Below are 20,172 nucleotides of genomic sequence, written 5' to 3'. Positions count from 1 at the left end.
ACTATGGAATAACCCAAATTTCTTTCTGCTCCTCTCCTTGGCTACTCTCAGCCCTGAATTGGAGCTGGACTATGGAAAGAGGGACCTGGGCCTCCTTTGCCTCACTGTATGTTGGAGGAAACCAGAGCACTCAAAGGAATCCATGTTTAAATATAATACTTTTGACTGCGCTATTTCCTGGTGATTTGGTGACCAACGACATACCCAAGTAGGTTATGTGACTTGTTTGTTTTGTGCTTGATTTAAACATAACTCCACCCATCTAGTTTAGTTCGAGTTCTACTTTCCAGGGGTGCTTTGTATTTCTTAGCCGACAGGTTCCCCAAAGGTTGTTTTTAAAGTGGGTTTGTTTTAAACAGACAGCAGTATTATGACCCTGCTCCATGCTCTACCGCAGACTACTGAAACGTAACAACAGCCGTAGTGGAGGACTGAAGTCTCACATCCCACAAGAGGAGAAGGAATACATATGTTTAGTAAGAAGACAATGTACATTGTATAATGGCTGTCACCTTTCTGTGACCAATACAGTTTAATGCATGCAATTTGGAAATAGCATACAAAGAGATAAGGGTGAAATAAATAATATTGTACAACTCATTTCTTTCTATATATACATTAGAAATATTTAGCATATTGTTTTTTAATTGCAGCGGTTCTAGTGCTGAAGTGAGTAAACACCTTGATCACTGACATTCATTGTATTTATATACTGTAGCTCAGTACAAAATGATGGCGCATAGTTTGCATATCTGCGAAAAATAATCTGCTAGTAATTCCTCCAGCAGGCAATGAGTTAAAGCTTCCAATTTCTCATAAATTGCTTGATTTGTATTATTGGCATAAATATTAAGTCTGTACAATTATAACTTTTGATTTACAGAAAGCAGCATTGGGTTATTTTGTTTGTTTACTAAGTCAATGTTGGTCCAACCATTAAATGGTCCATTATACATTGTACCGAGTTTGCTTTAAGGACACTAACATTATCAATTAGACTCCGTTTTGGGTTTGGTACCATCATCCCACTGAAAAGTGATACTTGTGAGACTCAGTGAACTTTTCAATCACAACAGGCACATCAACAAAGAACTTTAATCAACTGTATGTAGGCTGAGGTACTGGCTGGAATTCACTTTCCAAGCAGCTGACAGTCTCTGAACATGAGTCAGCGTCATGTCTCCTGAGTCAGTTTGTTCCTCTCTTAGTTAAAAAGCAGCGGGTATTGCTATCCCAATGAGTCAGAGAAGAGAGGATGTTTGGCCAACCTAATCCCAAATGACTGTGCCCTAAAGCCTGCTGGGAAAGGACGAACGGAGCATTTGATAATCAGCAGGAGACCACTTCTTGGGTGCAGTCCTCACAATGCCGTTTGGATTTCAGTCTGGAACATACTGCCAAACATTGCCTGGAAATAAGACAAGATAATGTGAAAACGTATGCTTCAATCAAGCAGATGATATAAAGAATTTTGCACATAGGGGCTTATTTACTGCACAGTGGGGCTGATGCAGAATTGAATGCAAGTCGACCATAATTGCTTGCTCATTGTATGCACGGGACTAAATGCTTATATATTCCCATGTGCAGCGTTGTATTCATCTTTGCAAATGTACAGCACTTATCCTTACACCTGGTTTGATACCTGTCATCATTAGTGCGCAGTTGCAAAAGTCCTATCCATGGGTCTGAACATACATCTGGAAACTGGCGTATTTACAGTACAATACTGCATACTGTAGCGCACAGTTTTGTTGACATGTTACACCATTCAGTTGCAAGTGGAGATGTGACTAAAATGTGCATATGACTTTACATCACCCATATTTTTTTTACATACGCTTGGCTCCGGAGTTCTGTATGTGCAGTGCGAAAACGTATAACCATCCCAATATGCATCAGCCCTAATATGCACAAATGTTCTGTAACCATAGCAAACATTTTTTTCTAAACTCTGCTAAATGAGCTTTGTAATCTAATTTGAGTTTCATTATATTTAAAGCTGCACTACTGCCTAGGGAGGGAGCAGAGAAATATTGTGTGGAGGGGCATTAGTATTACTCCAAGCAGCTGTTATTCCCTGAGCTCCATCATCAGTCTTATAGCTCTGGTTTAAATCAAGGACTGTAGGACATTTTGAAGGGGGTTTTGGGTGGAAAGACCAAATAGAAGCCTCAATCACAGAGACTGTAGCTTCTCATTGGTCCTACTCCTCACACCCCTGCTCTGCAGAAACAGACTGGTGAACACAAATGTACTCACTTTAGGTGGTAGTACGGCTTTAAAGGGCCGATTCATCATTACGTAATTATCACTAGTGATAATTATGTATTAAACATGCTGCGAGTTTAAAAAACCTTTTGAAGGCATTCATCATGCCTCATTAAGAAAAGTATCACTTTCGAAAAGTTGCTCTTTTTGTGAAGACGGTTTTTCGGAATTGTGATACTTTTTCTCCTGCAGCTGAGGTATCCATAAGGTTTTCTTCACACTGTGTCTGTCTCCTAACCCCCTCGCCATCCCCGCTGCTGTCTGTACCCACAGACATACACCCCCCACTCAGAATTGGAACCTTCCTGGCCCCAATATCTGTCTCAGCCCAATCCACCCCCTCGCCCCCCTCCCCGCTGCTGATGTCTGTCCCAGTCCCACCTGCGGCTGCCACTGTTTGTAATCATCGTCTATCCCAGTCCCCCGCAGTCGCTGCTGTGTCTAACCAGCTCCCTTCTCCCCAGTTGAACCCCTCCATATGGCCACCGCTGCCACTGTCACAACTTCCCCCAGGCGCAGGAGAAGGTGCAGCCGAGCACAAGAGTACTTGCTGGAGGAGCCCAGAGCTGCAGGAGGTAAGGAGACACAGCTGGAGGGATCTGAACAGATCCCTTTTGCTGCAGAGGCTGCTCTGCTATTTTGTTGTCACCCCCTCGGTTGTGTCACTGAGCAGAACCGCAGAGGTGATGGATGATGCGCGCATCATCCTCACTGTGCTGGGGGCTTCCACAAGCCCTCCAGTGTGATGAGGATGGGGGCGTGACATGCAGTCATGCCCCAAAATGGCACATCAGGGGGAGTGGCCTCATGGATATGAGGATATGCCCCCTTTGGCATGCACTTAGGGTAGATGAGTGTCGCACTAGATGTCACTACACCCAGTGACACCTCTGTTTGTATGTGACTGCAGAGAAGCTACCATTTTTATGTCCATGATATATAAGTTTAAGACCAAGGTGATGAATAAACTAAAATATACTATAAGGTAGGGATGTGCAGGCTCGGATTTACTCGGTTCTTATCGCCACTTTACCGCAAGTTCGGATTTATTATATTGGCTATCCAAAACACATGATAGGCGATAGCCAATAAAATGCCGTTTCGAGATCCGAGTAAATCCGAGCCTACACATCCCTACTATAAAGTAATGACTGACATATATGTTCATGTCTTTATGCAAATAACTAGCAATGTCATGGAGTCAATTGAGACATGTTTTACTGCCTTGATAACTGATGAAGCATTTCTGTTAATGTTGTTACTCCAATCACTGTCTAATTTAAAATTTTTGCTTTAACTGAAATTGTTGGCCCCTATTTATCAAAGTGCAGCAATATGGAGCATTTTCTTAATGCAGCATATAGAAGAATAGAGAATAAATCACTTACTGTCCCAATTTATCAATAAAATATTGCCTGCTCAGCTACGCAGCACTTGTGGCACAGAGTGGTATGGGTTAATTTACAACTACACTGGGTCATTTCTCTGTGAGTAAAGTGCATGCGTGAGCTGGCTATCCACAGTGGAACTGAAAGGCCACGTTAAAATAAACATTGTATAAAAGAGAGATTTAAAACAATACAAATAATTTTAAATACTTAAAACCCATTTGTGCCATTTATTCAAAGAATCAAGTTTTTTTCTTCTATTATCGCCATACTGAAATCCTTGGTAAATAGTCTCAACTATACAGAGGTGAATCTTACTACAGTCACCAGCTGTTACTCTTTGGTTTATTAGGCAAATTGGAAAAAAACTCTATTTCTCGCAAAAAAACAGCCATTTTCACAGGCAATGAAGCTTTAGCCCTTCAGTATTAGCCCCATAGTCTGGTAATTAAGATTTTGTATGACAACTGGATTTATTATTCCAAATGTGTTACAATATGACATACAGTGTCAGTATGTATTGACATTAGTAGTATGGATTTTCTCACTACCATGGGAGGCAGGAACCACTTGTGTGGGGAAGGTGAATTTAACTTTTAAACTGTAAAATCAGATAATGTGCCATATGTTTCTTACAACTCATATATATATATCTTACAACTTGTCAGGAGAGAAATTAAATCACAAGTTTTGTAGTGCAGTGAGTTCCGATATCTGAGCAAGTTTTCTTCTTATTATATTATCACAGAGATTAAGTTAAACAGCATCTCCTATTCAGAGTTCATCTATAGTTACCTCTTCCAGATTTTGATAATCCTCGCTGATTTCGTCTTGCATATCCTGCACACAAATCTCTGTGTCACCAGAACCCTGAAATAGATGCTAGTGTTATTGCTGATCTTTTTGTAACATTTTTAAAATACTTTTTGCTGTGCAAACATGCAAGTTCATTAAGAGAATTCATATTGCGGATCAATTGCAGGGGCAAAGAAAAATTTGGGCAAGTGTAAAACAATATTTTGGCTTCCCTGGGCTTATGCTGACATATTACTGGATGCAGGCAGTGGCGTACTACCACCCTTACACAGAGTACAGCAGCTAAAGGCACCTATTCATCTCCAAACAGTGGCCTATCCAGTGTGATTGAGTCAGGTTGTCCCTCTCTGCACTATGTACCCAGGGACTTCCCTACTGTGCATGCTGAAATCCCCAGGAAAATGGTGGCCGCACCATATTCTCAGTGACTTCTGCAGCGCCAGGGCCGGACTTTGGAGAGGTAAGTACACTTTATGGGTGCAGGTAGTATGGTGTGTGCCCCCTAGGACCGAGGGCCTGTTTGCACTGCATACTCTACACCCATTCTAAATACATTGTAATTCTTTGTGTAAGCTTCATAGGGGATCTGGTCAAAATCCTGACAGTCAAGATGCCGGCTCTTAAAATACCGGTGCCGGAATCCCGACACCTTTTAGAATCCCGGCGCCGTCATCCCGATGGTAAGTACTGTGGTCAGGGGGAGGTTAGGTTCAAGCACTAGGGGAGAGGTTAGGTTTATGCAGCAGGGAGGGAGGGCTAGGGGTAGGGAGAGGGGCAGGGTTAGGTGTCGGTATCCTAACCATGTCGGGATGCTGGTATCGGTATTCTGACTGCCTGGATCCTGAGCGCCCGCATCCCGTACCCAGCCCTTTCAATAGATATGCATAGCTGCCATAGACTGAAAAATAAGAATTACAACTAGCTTATACAGAGTTTAAATTGTTAGGCTTGCTACATAGTTGCAAATAGCTCATGTGTTGAGTGTTTGACTATGGTATATGAGATATGGTGTTCCAGTTGCCTGCATGTAGTGCTGTACATTCTGTGTTTTAATTCAAGGGGATTCAATTGAAAGTTATTATTAAAAAGGTGCAAATATTTAACACTTTATTACCAATAGCTCACAAGTAATACAGGAGGTTTGGTGTTCAAGTACCTTGTGTGGTGTATTTTAATACCAGGGGATTAAGCTGGGCACACACTAGACGATATATTATATGATTTGTCGTTTTGAGGCAAATCGGAATGAGATATCGTCCACATCGTCCAGTGTGTATACACTCTTGCAAGCTCCCGTGCGTCATTCATAGAATCTTCAGATCCGGTGGCCAGCATCATGCTTCTGGATGCAGCGGGGAAACGATATAGCGGGTGGTTGTACACCAGATCATGCAGTATGTACGAACCACCCAATATATCGCACTGTCACATCTGCCATCACGGGGTACACACATCATCTAGTGTGTACCCAGCTTCAAATCACTAAAGGTTATTATTAACACAGTACAAACACATGCTACAAAGTTATAGATAGCTCTTCATTTAAATGTCTGACTATGATACATGTAATCTGGAGTCTAAGGACCTGATTCAGACCCGCTCGCTAGATGCGTTCGCACCCTATATGCGTATGCAAATTCTGCAAAGCAGGCGATCGCACGGCAAGGCAATAGCACACCCACCATGTCTTAGCGTGCGATCTCATTGTGTATGCAGACACCCACCAGCCTGTCTTAAGATGTCCATTTGTGCATGTCATATCCAGGAAGTGTATGCTACCATCAGTAACATCGGATGCGATCGCAGCACTTGTGGTTGACCATACCCTGCCGCAAGCACTGCGAGTGAATGCTACCAAGTGACGTGTACAATGACGCTGCCTTTTAATTATGCACGCCTCTGAAGTGGGTGGAGTCAGGTATAGATAGGGGAAGAGTCCCTATTAATTTTTAAGATGCCCCCCCCCCCCCAAAAAAAAGCTAAATCCAGGCTCGATCCGCCTCTTTCTAAAGACCTCAAAATTATTGCACCTGTGGTACTTCAGCCACTAATTAAGACACTACTACATGTAAAATCAAGTATCTTTGTATAAATACAGTAGATTATGAATGTTTAAGTGAATATTGTTTTAATAACATTCACAAATATACTGTAAACATTCTAGAGATTTATCAGAATTTTAGATATGAGAGACTCAAGTTTAGTCGATTAAAAATTTTTCTGGAAGGTATGTGTACATGATGCCTCTTCATGATGTATCAACTTGAATTCAGTGTAACCTCACTTTAACTCCTGATTCAGCTATTCCATACAACCTAGGCCTGTCTATAAGGAGCACTGTAAAGCCATGCTGATTTCATATGATGGCATGCCTCCCGAACTTTCCGCCTACTTCGCCTGTTTTGCAAGTGGAAAAGTATCGCGCACCCGCGTATCCCCATATTCAATTTGAAAGTACGCAAAAACGGGACCCGGCGAAACTGAAACAAGCAGAAAGTCATGTCAGATTTGGGGAAATCAGCCTGACACCCCCCAAAATATGCTCTGACATGGGGGTTCCCTATGATGCCCCAGATTTGGCTTGCTGAAGGTATTTGGTGTTTTTAAACAGACTCAATTGTTGCTAAATAGCGTTTTTGTATAAGTGGTGAAGAATAGTATTCAGGAGGTTTTTTGCAGAAAATAACTTATTCCAGCAAATTTGGGGTACTTGAAAATGGGTGCCACCATATTTTAAAGTTGCTAAAGTAAAGTTTAAAAAATCATGAAAAATCCACCTGCCGCAAGCACCTGCAATGAAAAAAACACCTGGGGCATACTTGGGGACCCCCTCTGGAGTCTAGTTCGCTAGTTTTTAACGCTGTCCCCCAATATTAGTTTTTTCCGACCGCAAAATGAAAGTGATTTTTTTGGGGTGTCTACCTTTGGGGGACTGTCTGAAGGCTGCATGGGGGTTCCCGCAACGTTGCACCCCAAAACCCCAATTCTGCACTTTTTCCCGTCTGCTATTCATGGCAAAACTTTTTCGCCTATTACATTGCATTGACTTTCCGCCTAGGCGGAAAGTCCTTCAAATTGAATACGGCGATACTTTTCCACCAGGCGAAATTACGTCATCGGCGAAACTTTTTCGCCGATGCCGGCTTTTCGCTCCAAATTGAATTTGGGCCATAGACATCCCTTCACAATGTGGAAGCACAGCTGCATCATAAAAACAGCATTCACTTTTAAGGGCAGTTTGTTTTAATGGCAGGTACATTAAGGGCTTACAAAAGCCATGACACACACGTTTATTAAGTGGATGGGGATTGGAAGCTCCTACTAGCAGGGGTCAGATAGGAGAAGTCTCCCCATCTTGTTAAGAGAAGAGTGGGAGTCCCTATATGCAGATACAGAAGGGAGAGCCCTACACACAAATCAGAGGATCAGAGGGGTGTGATGTGTTGTGCAGAAAAGGTTGTAGAGATATGTGACTTAGTGGATGGAAAGAGTCTCTGTATCTAGTGGTCGTCAAGAACAAGAGGGTAAATGTCTCTAGAGGGATACGGTCAATATCCCAACAGGTGTCGGTATCCCAACCCTCTCTACATGTATATAGCAGGAAATATGCCAATTGAAGAAGCCCCCATACTGTGAGGAAGGGTAGGAGCTGACTGGCAGCGTGACGTAAGTGAAACTTGCTATTATAGAAGAGAAGAGGTCCCCCCAATATGAGAACTCTCTTGTAAAGCACCCCCATATTGATAGGGGGCCATTCTGTCAAGTAGCTTGGGTGTTCAGGAGGGATGGAGCCCCTAGATGGAGAAGCCCTGAATGTAAAGGAGGGAATTACCCTATTTAATAATAATAATAATAATAATAATAATAATAAAAATAATAATGTTATTTATATAGCACTTTTCTTCTTAAGGACTGAAAGTGCTTTACATTTGCCTTTACAGCACAAAATTCTAAACAAGCTTAACAAGGGACATTAGTGAAATGCTTGGGTGAATAGGTGAGTCTTGAGTCTATTTTTGAAGGATTCTAGAGTGGAGGCCTCTCGAACTGCGCAAGCAAGTGAGTTCCATAGAGTCGGAGCCACAAAGCTGAAAGCTCAACCCCCAGGCGGGGAAGAGGGGGAGAGGGCAGCAAGGTAATGAGAAAGTGACAGTTCCTGTATTGTAATTGGATGGCTGTGCCTCAATGATAAGTAAAATACAACCTTGTAAGGTGCTTCACACTGTAAGGAGTACTGCTGAGGCTAGGCAGCAATGCTACAGTTTTGGCACCTGGCTAAGGGAATGGTTTTGATCACATAGTGTAATTCAGATCAATGTTCAGTACAGCTGATAGTATAAAAAGTATGCAGCAATATTCAGAGACATTCCTTTCCCAGTTGGATACCTGAATATAACAGAGTACAATCTGTGGCTATATAATAATCCTCTGACTATCAACATAGTAAGCTGTATTACCATAATCGCTGTTTGATATGGAACCTAATACGGCAAAGAAAGTGGAGCCTAATACTGAAAAGAAAGAGTAGTTGAATGGAACATTGCAAACATGTTAAGGCAGAGTAGAATTAAGTAAAGTTGTAGTGAAATTTAACATGATTTGACTTTCACATTAGAACTGTGGTCAGTGCAAGCTTTTACTTTTCTCTCCCATTGTTTTTTATGCATTTTAGTGTGCCCACTGCCAGCGACAAGACCAGGGACCCACACAGTGACTGTCCTACTTGGGTATCGAGATCTATTGTAATGATTCCACAAAAGAATAGACTCTGATTTGTGCAGAGCGGAGGATTGTGCAAGGAGATTGGTTGGGGGTACCCCTTGAAGAATGTGTATAGTTTGATGCAGCCAATAGGGTGGAACTCTTGGCTAGTTGCGACCGTTATTGCCTTGAGGGCTGGTGAGGTGTTGCAGCCTTGAGGGCTGAAAAGCCTCGGTGTGAAGCAGCCTCTGGGCTGTGAAGAAGATGCGGCCTTTGGCCATGTAGCAGCCTTGGCAGGCTTTGGCCTGAGGGTCATAGAGCAAGATGTGGCCTATGGGCCGAGTAGCAGCCTTGGCAGACTGTGGCCTGTGGGCCACAGAGCAAGATGCGGCCTCTGGGACATGTAGCAGCCTTGGCAGGCTGTAGCCTGTGGGCTCATAGAGCAAGATGCAGCCTCTGGGCCATGTAGCAGCCTTAGCAGACTGGTCTGAAGAAGGACCTGTGCCTCCGGGTTGACACAGGCAGTGGTAAGCAGGATTGCGTACTTTGGACGCTGGATTGTAGCCTGTGCCGCTGGCTTGACACAATCAGTGGAATGCTGGATTGCGCATTTTTTATGCTGGTTTGCGGCCTGTGCTGCCGGGTTGACACAAGCGGTGGTAAACTGGGTTGCAAACTTGGGACGCTGGATTTCAGCCTGTGCCGCCAGTTTCACACAAGCAACTGGATGCTGGTGTGCGGCCTGTGCCACCGGGTCGACACAAGCAGTTGGACGCTGAACTGCTTGAGTAAAGAGCAGTGAAAAGTGTTGTTGATTCTGATGGAAGGCCACAGGATTGATTCGGGAGATAATCCTAAACAGCCAAATGCACCTGGGACGCAACTTCTGCGACTGCTAGTGGATGTTGATATAGCTGGAGGACAACCACACCAAATCTCCCACTTTAAAGCTGCATGGTCACCGATGCTTATCTGCCCAAGTCTTGGCACGACAGGATGCTTTAATCAGACATTGGTAAACTTTTTTCCAACCTGACCATAGCCTCAAAGGAGTTTTCTCTAGGGTGCAGCCCAGAGTTGCAGAAGAATGGTGACACAGGTGACAAAGAGTGACAGGAATTGTTGAACGTGAATTCCGCAATTGGAAGATGGGACACCCAGTCATTCTGGTACTTGGAGATGAAGAATTTGGAGGTACTGCTCCAGAGACTGGTTCACCCATTCTGTCTGCCCATTAGACTGTGGATGGTTACCCTGAGGATAGACTGATGTTGATACCCAAGGCAGAGCAGAAATTCTTCCAAAACCATGTCACAAACTGCGTCCCTCGGTCAGAAATTATATCAATCGACAATCCATGGAGTCTGAAAATGTGAAGCACAAATAAGGAAGACAACTCTTTAGCAGAAGGTAGCTTGGTGAGAAGAACAAAGTGCACCATTTTGCTAAAACGGTCAACAATTGTCCAGAAAACGGAGCAACGGGAGGAAGATGGAAGGTCCACGATGAAGTCCATGGCAATATGGGTCCATGGTTTGGAAGGAGTAAGAAGGGGAAGCAGAAGACCGGGAGGAGCTGTGCGAGGAGACTTGTTTCAAGCACAGATGTCACATGCTAACGCAAATTTCCGAACATGACCATGAACATCTTGACCCATAGACTGCCACCAGACAGAACGAGACAGTAACTCGGCTGTTTTAGCAATGCCCAAATGCCCAGATGGTTTGGAAGAATGAAAATCCAACAGAACCGCCTTCTGAAATCTCTCTGGAACAAACAAGACCCCTTGTGGCATCTTTGCTAGAGCTTCCAACTGGCAGGCAAAAATTAGATCCGCAAGATTTGTGGTCACAGCTAAATGGATGTTGGAAGCAGGAACGATGGTTTCAACCAAGACAGTAAGTGGTTGGACAGGTTGAAAACTGTGAGACAGTGCGTCTGCCTTTAAATTCTTGGAGCCAGGCCAGAACGAGATAACATAATTGAAGTAGGTGAAAAATAATGCCCACCGGGCCTGTCTGGCATTCAACCTCTTGGCGGTCTCGATATATGACAGATTTTTGTGGTCAGTGAGCAACGTGATGACATGATTCTTCCAGCCAGTGTCTACAATCCTCAAACGCCCACTTGATGGCCAAAAGCTCATGATTTCCCACATCGTATTTCCGTTCGGCTAAGGCGAACTTCCGAGAGAAAAAAGCGCAGGGATGTAGTCTGCCATTCTCAGGATCCCTCTGTGACAGAACAGCGCCTACACCGACTTCAGAGGCGTTTACCTCGACAACAAATGGAAAGTCTGGATTGGGATATTGGAGGACCAGAGCAAAGGTAAAGGCGACTTTTAAGGAGTTGAAGGTTTGAAGAGCTTTGGCTGACCAGTTTGCCACATCAGCTACTTTCCAGGTAAGCTCCACAATAGGCGCAAATATGGATGAAAAGGAGTTAATAAACCTTCTATAATAATTGGCGAAGCCAAGGAAGCATTGTACTGCTTTTAGATTGGTTGGTTGAACCCAATCCAAGATGGCCTTGACTTTGCCCAGGTCCATCGAAAAACCCTCAAGAGGAGATAATGTATCCCAGGAATGATACCTCTTGGATTTCAAAGTCACATTTCTCCGGTTTCGCATGCAAGTTGTTCTCCAGGAGATTAAGTAGCACCTGTTTCACATGCTTCTGGTGTTTCTCCAGGGAGCTGGAGTAAATCAGAATATCATCAAGGTAGACCACTGCAAATACCCTGAGATATTCCCTCAACACATCATTGATGAAGTCCTGGAAGATGGCTGGGGCATTGGACAGGCTGAACGGCATCACTAGATATTCATAGTTGCCGGAATGGGTGTTAAAAGCCATCTTCCACTCACCACCTTCCCTAATGCAAACCAGGTTATATGCTCCTCTGAGATCTATCTTGGTGAAGATGGAGGCCCCCGGAGCTGGTCAAACAAGACGGAAATATTTTCACTGTGATGTTATTTAGACCTTGAAAATCAATGCACGGTCGGAGAGAGACATCTTTTTTCTGCACAAAAAAGAAGCCCGCTCTGACCGGCGATTTGGAAGGCTGAATGAAGCCTTTCTCCAAGGCATCCTGGATATATTCCTCCAACGCTTTGCTCTCAGGAAGAGACAATGCATACAGTCTGCCTTTGGGAAGCCTTGCTCTGGGAAGAAGAACAATAGGAGCGATGAGTTGGTAGGGTATCTGCCTTCTTCTTTGAAAAGACTTCTGCCAAATCTCAGTAAGGAGCTGGAATCTTAGAAGCTGATACAGATTGGACGGCAGCAGCCAGACGGACAGGAAGCATGATGCAGGTAGAGGAACAGGTATCACCCCACTGAAGATTCTCTCCAGTATGCCAATGAATGACAGGGTTCTGTCTCCTGAGCCAAGGAAAACTTAGGACCAATGGTGCCAGCGGACACTGGAGCAACAGGAATGTAATTTCCTCAGAATGTAGGGCTCCTATGGACAATCAGATGGGAGGTGTGTGAGAAACAATGGCAATTCTGTATCATTCTTCACCATTAAGCCCAATGACTGAGAGAGGTTGTGTTAAAGACTCGGATGTCAGCCCCAAGGTGTCAAATAAGGACTATTAATTTCCTGCTGCACCACTATCTAAGAAAGCTGGGACAGGAACTAGATGATCTTTCCCTTGAATTAATGTGGAGACTAGAACTGAGTTAGCGAGAGAGACAGATGCAAGACCTAGATGTAACTCTCCCAAAACACCTAGACTTTGCCTTTTCCCGATTTAACTGGACAAACCATGGTTGTATGCCCTTTTCATCCACAATATAAGCAAAGGCCTTGGTAACGTCTTCTTCGGTTCTCTTCGGCAGAGAGACAGTAGGCACCCAATTGCATTGGTTCCTCCGGATCCAGTGGAGTTACCCTAACTGGTGATCAAGGAGCAGGAAGTTCCTTTTCCAGTCTTCGTTCCCAAAAGCAGTGATCAATGTGAACAGCAAGATGCATGAGATCATCCAATGTCTCCGGAACAGTATACTGGACAAGAATGTCTTTTATCTGATCCGAAAGACCAAGGCTTAATTGACTCCGCAGTGCTGGGTCATTCCACCTGGAGTCAATCGACCACTTGCGGAATTCAGTACAGTAGTCTTCTGCAGCTCTTCTGACCCTGTGCCAAAGACTGAAGTTTTTACTCTGCCAATGCCGCCTTGTCCAGGTCATCGTAGAGAAGGCCTAGGGTGGTGAAGAACGCACCTAATTGGATTGACCCCCAAGAATCTTGTTCCGTGTATTTATTTTAGAGTAAGTTATATTTATGTGAGTGTTATAAATTTATGTAACTGGCCTAAGGGGACACTCCCTATCAGCCGATACTAGGTTTAGAAGAACTGTGGGCAGAATATGCAGGAAGTGGCTTAAATCACAAGGCTGGGGGGCTGGCCCAAACGTAAGTCACATAGGGGCCTATTCATCATAACTAAAGTTCTCTGGAGGTAATTAGGTTTAGAACTCAAATGGAGTTCTACCTAATTACCGTAGGAATTCATTATTCTTCCTCTCCATAAGTATCTATTCCGAAAAGCTGTCATTTTTGCGATGACAGCTTTTCAGGAAATAGATACTTTTCCCTATTTGCTCTAACTTACCACAGCTGTAATCAGTGCTGTGCCTGCGCTATTACATCCGTAAAAGCAGCGCATGCACAGCACTGCCTACAGCTGCGGGAAGTTTTTTCTAAACTTTACTGTGTTCTGCCGGGAGAACACAGTGTCAGCACAGCAGACGGAGCCTGAGAAGCTACCAGAGTGTCGGAGGGAGCCGAGGAGGACCTGCCCAGCTGACAGCAGGTAAGTGTAACTTGCTAAATGCCACCTGACAGTGGCATATAGTAACACCATCAAATTCTGAAAATACATAATTTTTGGAATTTGATGGATAGCATAATTTCCATATCCCCATACTAATGTATGGGGAGTGTGGAAATTAACGCAGACAGACTTAACCAGAAGATATCAGTGATATCTCCTGTGTTAAGTGTCTTCATGAATACTGAAATAACGGTAATTAAGGAAAATGTCCTTAAAACCGTTATTTTACTGTTGATGAATAGGCCCCATATTGTTTAACTTATCAGATCTAGGGGGTGTGTTAACAGAGGCTTTAAGATCTATTGCCTTACCTGGCATAAATCTCTATCGGTATATCTTACCGACCCATCTTTTTTCTTTTGATTTTCTTTTGATGTTTTTGGTGGTTGTTGTGGCTTTCAACTACAGTATATTGGGTATGCAGGAAAATACCGTAGAACAGCAGACACGGTGCAAGTTTAGAGTTGTAAGTTCAAAGTTATATTTATATTGTTTTTTATGTACTCGTCTGCCACAACCTGGCCCTTGAGGTTTCCAGTCAGTGGACTGGAAGTTGGGGTGACTAGTTGGGGAGGCAGCAGTAAACGAGGAGGAAGTTCATACAACTTCCTCATCGATTAATTCCGGGTGTTGACAAAACCTGACCAGAGGCGCGGAGTCTAACTCATTGTTGGTTTTCACCAGTGACCCCTCCAAATGGGATATGGGTTTAGCTGCACCCAAAGAGCAGGTCGCTGCCCCTAGATCAGGGACCCAGGAATTAGCAACTGACAGAGAGATAAGAAAAGACAACTGAGTGGCTGGGGATTATCAACGGTGAAAATCAGTAAACACTGATGTTAGTAATACAGTAGTATATTGGTAGAGACCGAAGTAGAATATCACTGGAGAGTATCGGTAGTGACCGATGTTGAATACCACTGGTAGTGACTGATGCTGAAATTCACTGAAGTGACTTATGTTGAATATCACTGAAGAATATTGGTAGTGACCGATGTTGAATATCACTGAAGTGACATATGTTGCATATCACTGAAGTGACTGATGTTGAATATCATTGAAGAATATTGGTAGTGACCGATGTTGAACATCACTGGTAGTGACTGATGTTGAATATCACTGAAGTGACTGATGTTGAATATCACTGAAGAAAATTAGTAATCCCGATGTTGAATATCACTGGTAGTGACTGATGTTGAATATCACTGAAGTGACTGATGTTGAATATCACTGAAGAATATTGGTAGTGGTAGATGTTGAATATCACTGCTAGTGACTGATGTTGAATATCACTGAAGTGACTGATGTTGAATATCACTGAAGAATATTGGTAGTGGTAGATGCTGAATATCACTGGTAGTGACTGATGTTGAATATCACTTAAGAATATTGGTAGTGGTAGATGCTGAATATCACTGGAGAACAACAGTAGTGACTGAAGTAAAATATCACAGAGACTGGTGAAGCGCACTGAGGATACAAGAGCATGGAGCCTGGAACAGCGATCCAAATCTAGCAGCTACTGCAGAAGAGAAGTTGTTCAGGCGGGATGTAGTCAGGAAACCGGCAGTCGAAATGCCGAACGCCAACTTCCCGACACTGAAAGCCCAGCATGGGACTAAAGATAGGCATCTAAATACCGGTGCCTATTATCAGCCCCACACTGAAAACCCGACGCCCGGCATACCGAATGTAGGTAAGCCAGGCGTCAGGAGCTCTTAGCCGCAGGGGGGGGTTAGGTTTAGGGACTCACGGGGGGACTTAGGGTTAGGCACCCCCAGGAGGGTTAGGGTTTGCCTATTGGAATGGGGGGTTAGGGTTAGGCACCACTGGGGGGAGGTTAGGGTTAGGCATCCCTACGGGAGAGTTAGGTTTAGGGTGCGGGGAGTGGGGTTAGGTTTAGGCACCCCTGGGGGGAGGTTAGGGTTAGGCACTAGGGGGGAGGTTAGGGTTAGGCACCACTAAGGGAGGGTTAGGGGGGTGGAGGGGTAGGCATAGCCTACTTAGCTCCCCTGTCGAGATCTTCATCTGCCAGCCTTCCGGCGTTGGGATTTCAACCACTGGGCTTCCGTCTGATGGTATTACATACCCAACCCATTCAGGCGACTTCCTGTTTCCTGGAGTCCTGCTTTATACCCTTAGGTAGCTGTCCATTGGAGGAGAGACTCACCTGAGAGGTGATCAGGCTACCATTGGTGGATGGTCCGGGAAGGTGAGACAGACAATATGGCAAAGCCCATGACTACCACCGCGGGAACTCCAATATGGAGGATTCTGTAGAGGACAACAGGGCCCCAGGGATAATACTCAGCTTGTCACCCGCTGCACTTGGCGTCTGACTGCACAACTAGTCAGGGGAAGCCGGCGCCACGGTGTGTAATGGCCGTTCCCAGGCTGAATCCTGACATTGTCTTTGTGACTATTTTGTATCTGCACCACACTTACAAGGGAATGAGTAAAGTCCCGGCAGCTGAATAGGCGGCGGGTGAAATACTGACGCCGGAAGCCCCTATCATAGAGATCCCAATAGGGGCACCTAAGTATGTAACCCTACCCTTCACCCCTCTAATCTTAACCCTCCCCTGGTGGAGCCTAACCCTAACCTCCCTGGGGGGTGCCTAACCCTAGCCCTCTCACCGGTTGTGCCTAACCCTACCCCCCCTCCCCACAACCCTAAACCTATACCGGGGGGCACCTAACCCTATCCTCCCCCGGGGGTGTCTAACCCTATCCCCTCTCCATCTAGCCTAACTCTCACCTGCGGGGTGCCTAAACCTAACCCCCCCCCCAACGGCTACAAGCTAACAGTCGAGATTCCGGATTCAGGATCTAGATGGGCGTTGGCATTTCGATGCCTGTCTTTAGTCCCGAGTCAGGATTTAGACGCCAGCATTTTGACAGACTGCTTCCTGGCCATTGGCCTTTTAACTACATCCTCTTGCAGAGGCAGCAAACACCACATGGATGGGATAGTCCAGTTTGAAGGGGGAGTCGGATACCCATGTCATGTTTTGTGCCCCTTTTTGGTCTTTGATTACAATGCAGATTCATTTAGATTGGTAGTACATTGGTGGTTTTTGTTGTGTTCTTGCCTGTCCTTGCATATCATTCTTTAAGATACACCCTAATATTTATGTATAATTTTGTTATTTAAATAAATAGCTGACCTAGTTTGAATCCTGTGTCCCTGATTTTGTTTTAAGGTGCGTACACACGGTACGATTAAAATGGACGATATGAACAATATCGATTATATCGCTATCGTTCATATTATGAATTTTTCGCCCACCAACGACCTTCGATGCGCGGGTATGTATGGTCGATATCGATCATCGCCCGTGCATGCATCGATCAGGTTACTATAGGGACCCGTGATCGTTGATCGCGGATTGTTATAGTCGTTGGTGTGTACATGGTGTGCTGGATGATCGATATCGATTGTCCAGCACACTCGGGATATTGAACAATGATATCGTTATCGTTGTCGATCATCCCGTCTGTACGCACCATTAGAGTAAGTTATATTGATGTGAGTGTTATTAGTTTATGTGATTGACATGGGGGATACCCCCTATCAGCCAAAGGTTGCATATTTGATACAGTAAGCAACAGAATCAATAAAAACTACCTTCCCAGCAGAGGCTGCATGTCTTGCTCCGGTATTGTTGGCCAAAGCATTTAAAACAGCATCATGTACAGTAAGAAAAAGATGATCACGATTGAGTCCTCCTTCAGCAAAGACTCCACCAAGCTCAATGTCTTCATACACTTGAGCTGAAACAAAATATGAGTGCGTGAAAAACGTGTGCTATACTGTACAATAAACAGGGTCTTCTTTTTTATATTAGTGTAGGACAAAGAGAATAATTTACCAGTTTATAGAATACTGAGAACTTGTAGTATCTCACTTTAACTTCCAAATTGTTCTAAAATCTAAATGTAAACTAAGCAATATTAAAAAAAAAATTATTTAAGTTTCAAAGAAATGTAACACTAATAGTACAGCCTAAATAAAAGATTGTAACTTATAAGTATTAATAAATATACCACTCTTGTGTAAAATCAGCTATAAAACTATTCCCCTCCCCCTCTGTGTCATAATTACCTTAGGGGGTAGATTTACTAACAATCTGGTAATCAGCACGCACTATATCGGGCACTGATCCAACTGTTTTTTGACCCAGTTTCGGGCCTTGGTGCTCTGGAGCTCATTCAGAGCCGCTCGCGGCTGGCAGCCGCTCGCTCTGAGGACCTCATTCAGAGTCGGTCGTTGCGGCCGCTCGGTCGTAAGGTAAAAGGGGCCGGGTATGCAAATGAAGCGCTCGCAAGTTGCGTCGTTAAGTTGGGATCGTTAGCTGGACGAGCGAGAGGAAGATGCGGCCGTAAGACTAAATATACGCCCCCTTCTCCTCCGCAATACACGTCATCTCCGGGCATATAAGGATAAATTGAGACCATCGGGAACCATCGGAGCTGGTCGTAGAGCTTAAGGTAGACCATACCCTGTCATAAGCACTACGATTAAGTCAGTGTAAAAACCTCCCATGTCACATGTGCCATGACACTACTTAGTTAATTATGCACTCCCATAAAACGCTGTTTGCATAGTTAGGCATGCCTGCGTTCGGATCTCCACTCCCCCGTTCACAAGCACCTTCCCCTGTTACCACCCACAAATGCCTCATCCTGTCACTCAAACTAACGACCTGGCCAAGTTGAAGGTGAGAGAAATTTCTGATCGTAATAGCTAGTTTGCGCACGCGCATTGTGAATTTTACGCATGTGCAGTTTAGCAAACATCGGTGGCGTACGACAGAGTGGCTGCAACGACCGACTCTGAGTGAGGTCCTGAATGTGGGCGTTTTTTTTTTGGTCTCCAGCCGCTCGCAAAGCTGTGGGTGACCACCCACAGCTTGTGCGAGCATGCTGGAGATTGTCGCGATAATCGCGACCATCGGCCTTGCGTCGAGACCCTGGGGTAGGGTCTAACTGCCGCAAGGTTGAGTGGTCTTCCTGCTCTAATAGAGCAGGAAGTCCACTACTGACATCAATAGTGATGTCAGGACCGCCCAACAAACGCCAGGTGTTCCTAAGGGAACGCCTGCGTTTGTGCAGCCACCACCCCCTACCCGCCCACAAAAGGGGGCGAGCTGTCAATCAACATCGATAGCCGCCCCGTCTTGTTGCGAGCCCCATTGGTCTGAACTTCAGTCACTCAGCGGGACTCGCACACAGCGCTTGCAAGCAGCCCTGAATCAGCTCCTCTGTACACACTACGCAATTATCAGCTCTATCTGACAGATATAGCCATTTCCACCCAAGAATCGCATAGTTTTACCCAGCTTTACTGTGTTATCTGTTCAGATATTTACAAATGTGTACAGATCCCTGGTACTTCTTAACTAGCCCTGGGGACCTGTGGGTGCCAACAAAGCATAACCAAAACCCAATGATGGCACGAGCACACGCCCCATCATCACACAATGGTGCATGAGGTCACCCCCATGCTTGACTAAGCCCCCTAGTATCAGGGCCTGCCATGCTGTTGTATAGTATACCACACATCCATCCTCACTTGGCACATATACTGTATGTACACTAGCACAGTGATTCTCAAACCATGAGGCAGTCCTCATTAGTGAGGTTTACCTTCATGTTATGTAGGGCACCTAATGTCAATTAGAAAGTTACACAAAGAAGAAAATACAGTATCTTGTGTATTTAAGTGTTTTTGATGTGACTTTGGTTCATACATCAGTGCTGGGACCTTGAGTTTGATTTCAATCAGTGTACTATCAGCCTGGAGTTTGTATATTCTCGATATGTTGTCTGGTTTCCTTTTTGGGTACTCCCATGGTTCAAACACATACTGAAAATTGAGTTGGCTTTTGACTTACTTACTGTAGTGCATGTGTGTCTTGACTGTTGTAGTGAAATTAGTTTGCAAATCCCATTGTGGCTGGCACAGATGTGCCTGCATACAATTGCCTGTATCTCAGTGTACATTGCTCTTGTACAATACATGTACGTGCTGTATAAAGTTATTTCCACATACTGTACTGTTGAGTCATTTTCAATACCTTGAACATCTGCTAAATAGAAGTTTACACCAATCTTCTGGAAACTGGAACACAACTGGTAAGAAGAG

The 20,172-nt window shown here is 44.5% G+C and overlaps 1 protein-coding gene across 1 annotated transcript in view; it reads right to left on the bottom strand.

The window, feature by feature from the left end:
- Positions 1–535: 535 nt before the first annotated feature.
- The window catches only part of SLC26A9 (solute carrier family 26 member 9), a 148,231-nt gene continuing 128,594 nt past the window's right edge, over positions 536–20,172 (bottom strand). The window contains exons 18-21 of the mRNA XM_088462405.1: positions 20,105–20,159; positions 17,653–17,798; positions 4,455–4,529; positions 536–1,408 (exon numbers count right to left, since the gene is read on the bottom strand). Coding sequence (XP_088318531.1) covers positions 1,361–1,408; positions 4,455–4,529; positions 17,653–17,798; positions 20,105–20,159 — 324 coding nt within the window. The 3' untranslated portion in view covers positions 536–1,360. The remainder of the gene's footprint in view (positions 1,409–4,454; positions 4,530–17,652; positions 17,799–20,104; positions 20,160–20,172) is intronic.

This window comes from Taudactylus pleione, unplaced genomic scaffold (genome assembly GCF_031769625.1).
Source record: "Taudactylus pleione unplaced genomic scaffold, aTauple2 ptg001228l, whole genome shotgun sequence".
Lineage (NCBI taxonomy): Eukaryota > Metazoa > Chordata > Amphibia > Anura > Myobatrachidae > Taudactylus > Taudactylus pleione.
The sequence above is the reverse complement of the archived record's forward strand: the minus strand, read 5'-3'. Positions and strand labels throughout refer to the sequence as shown.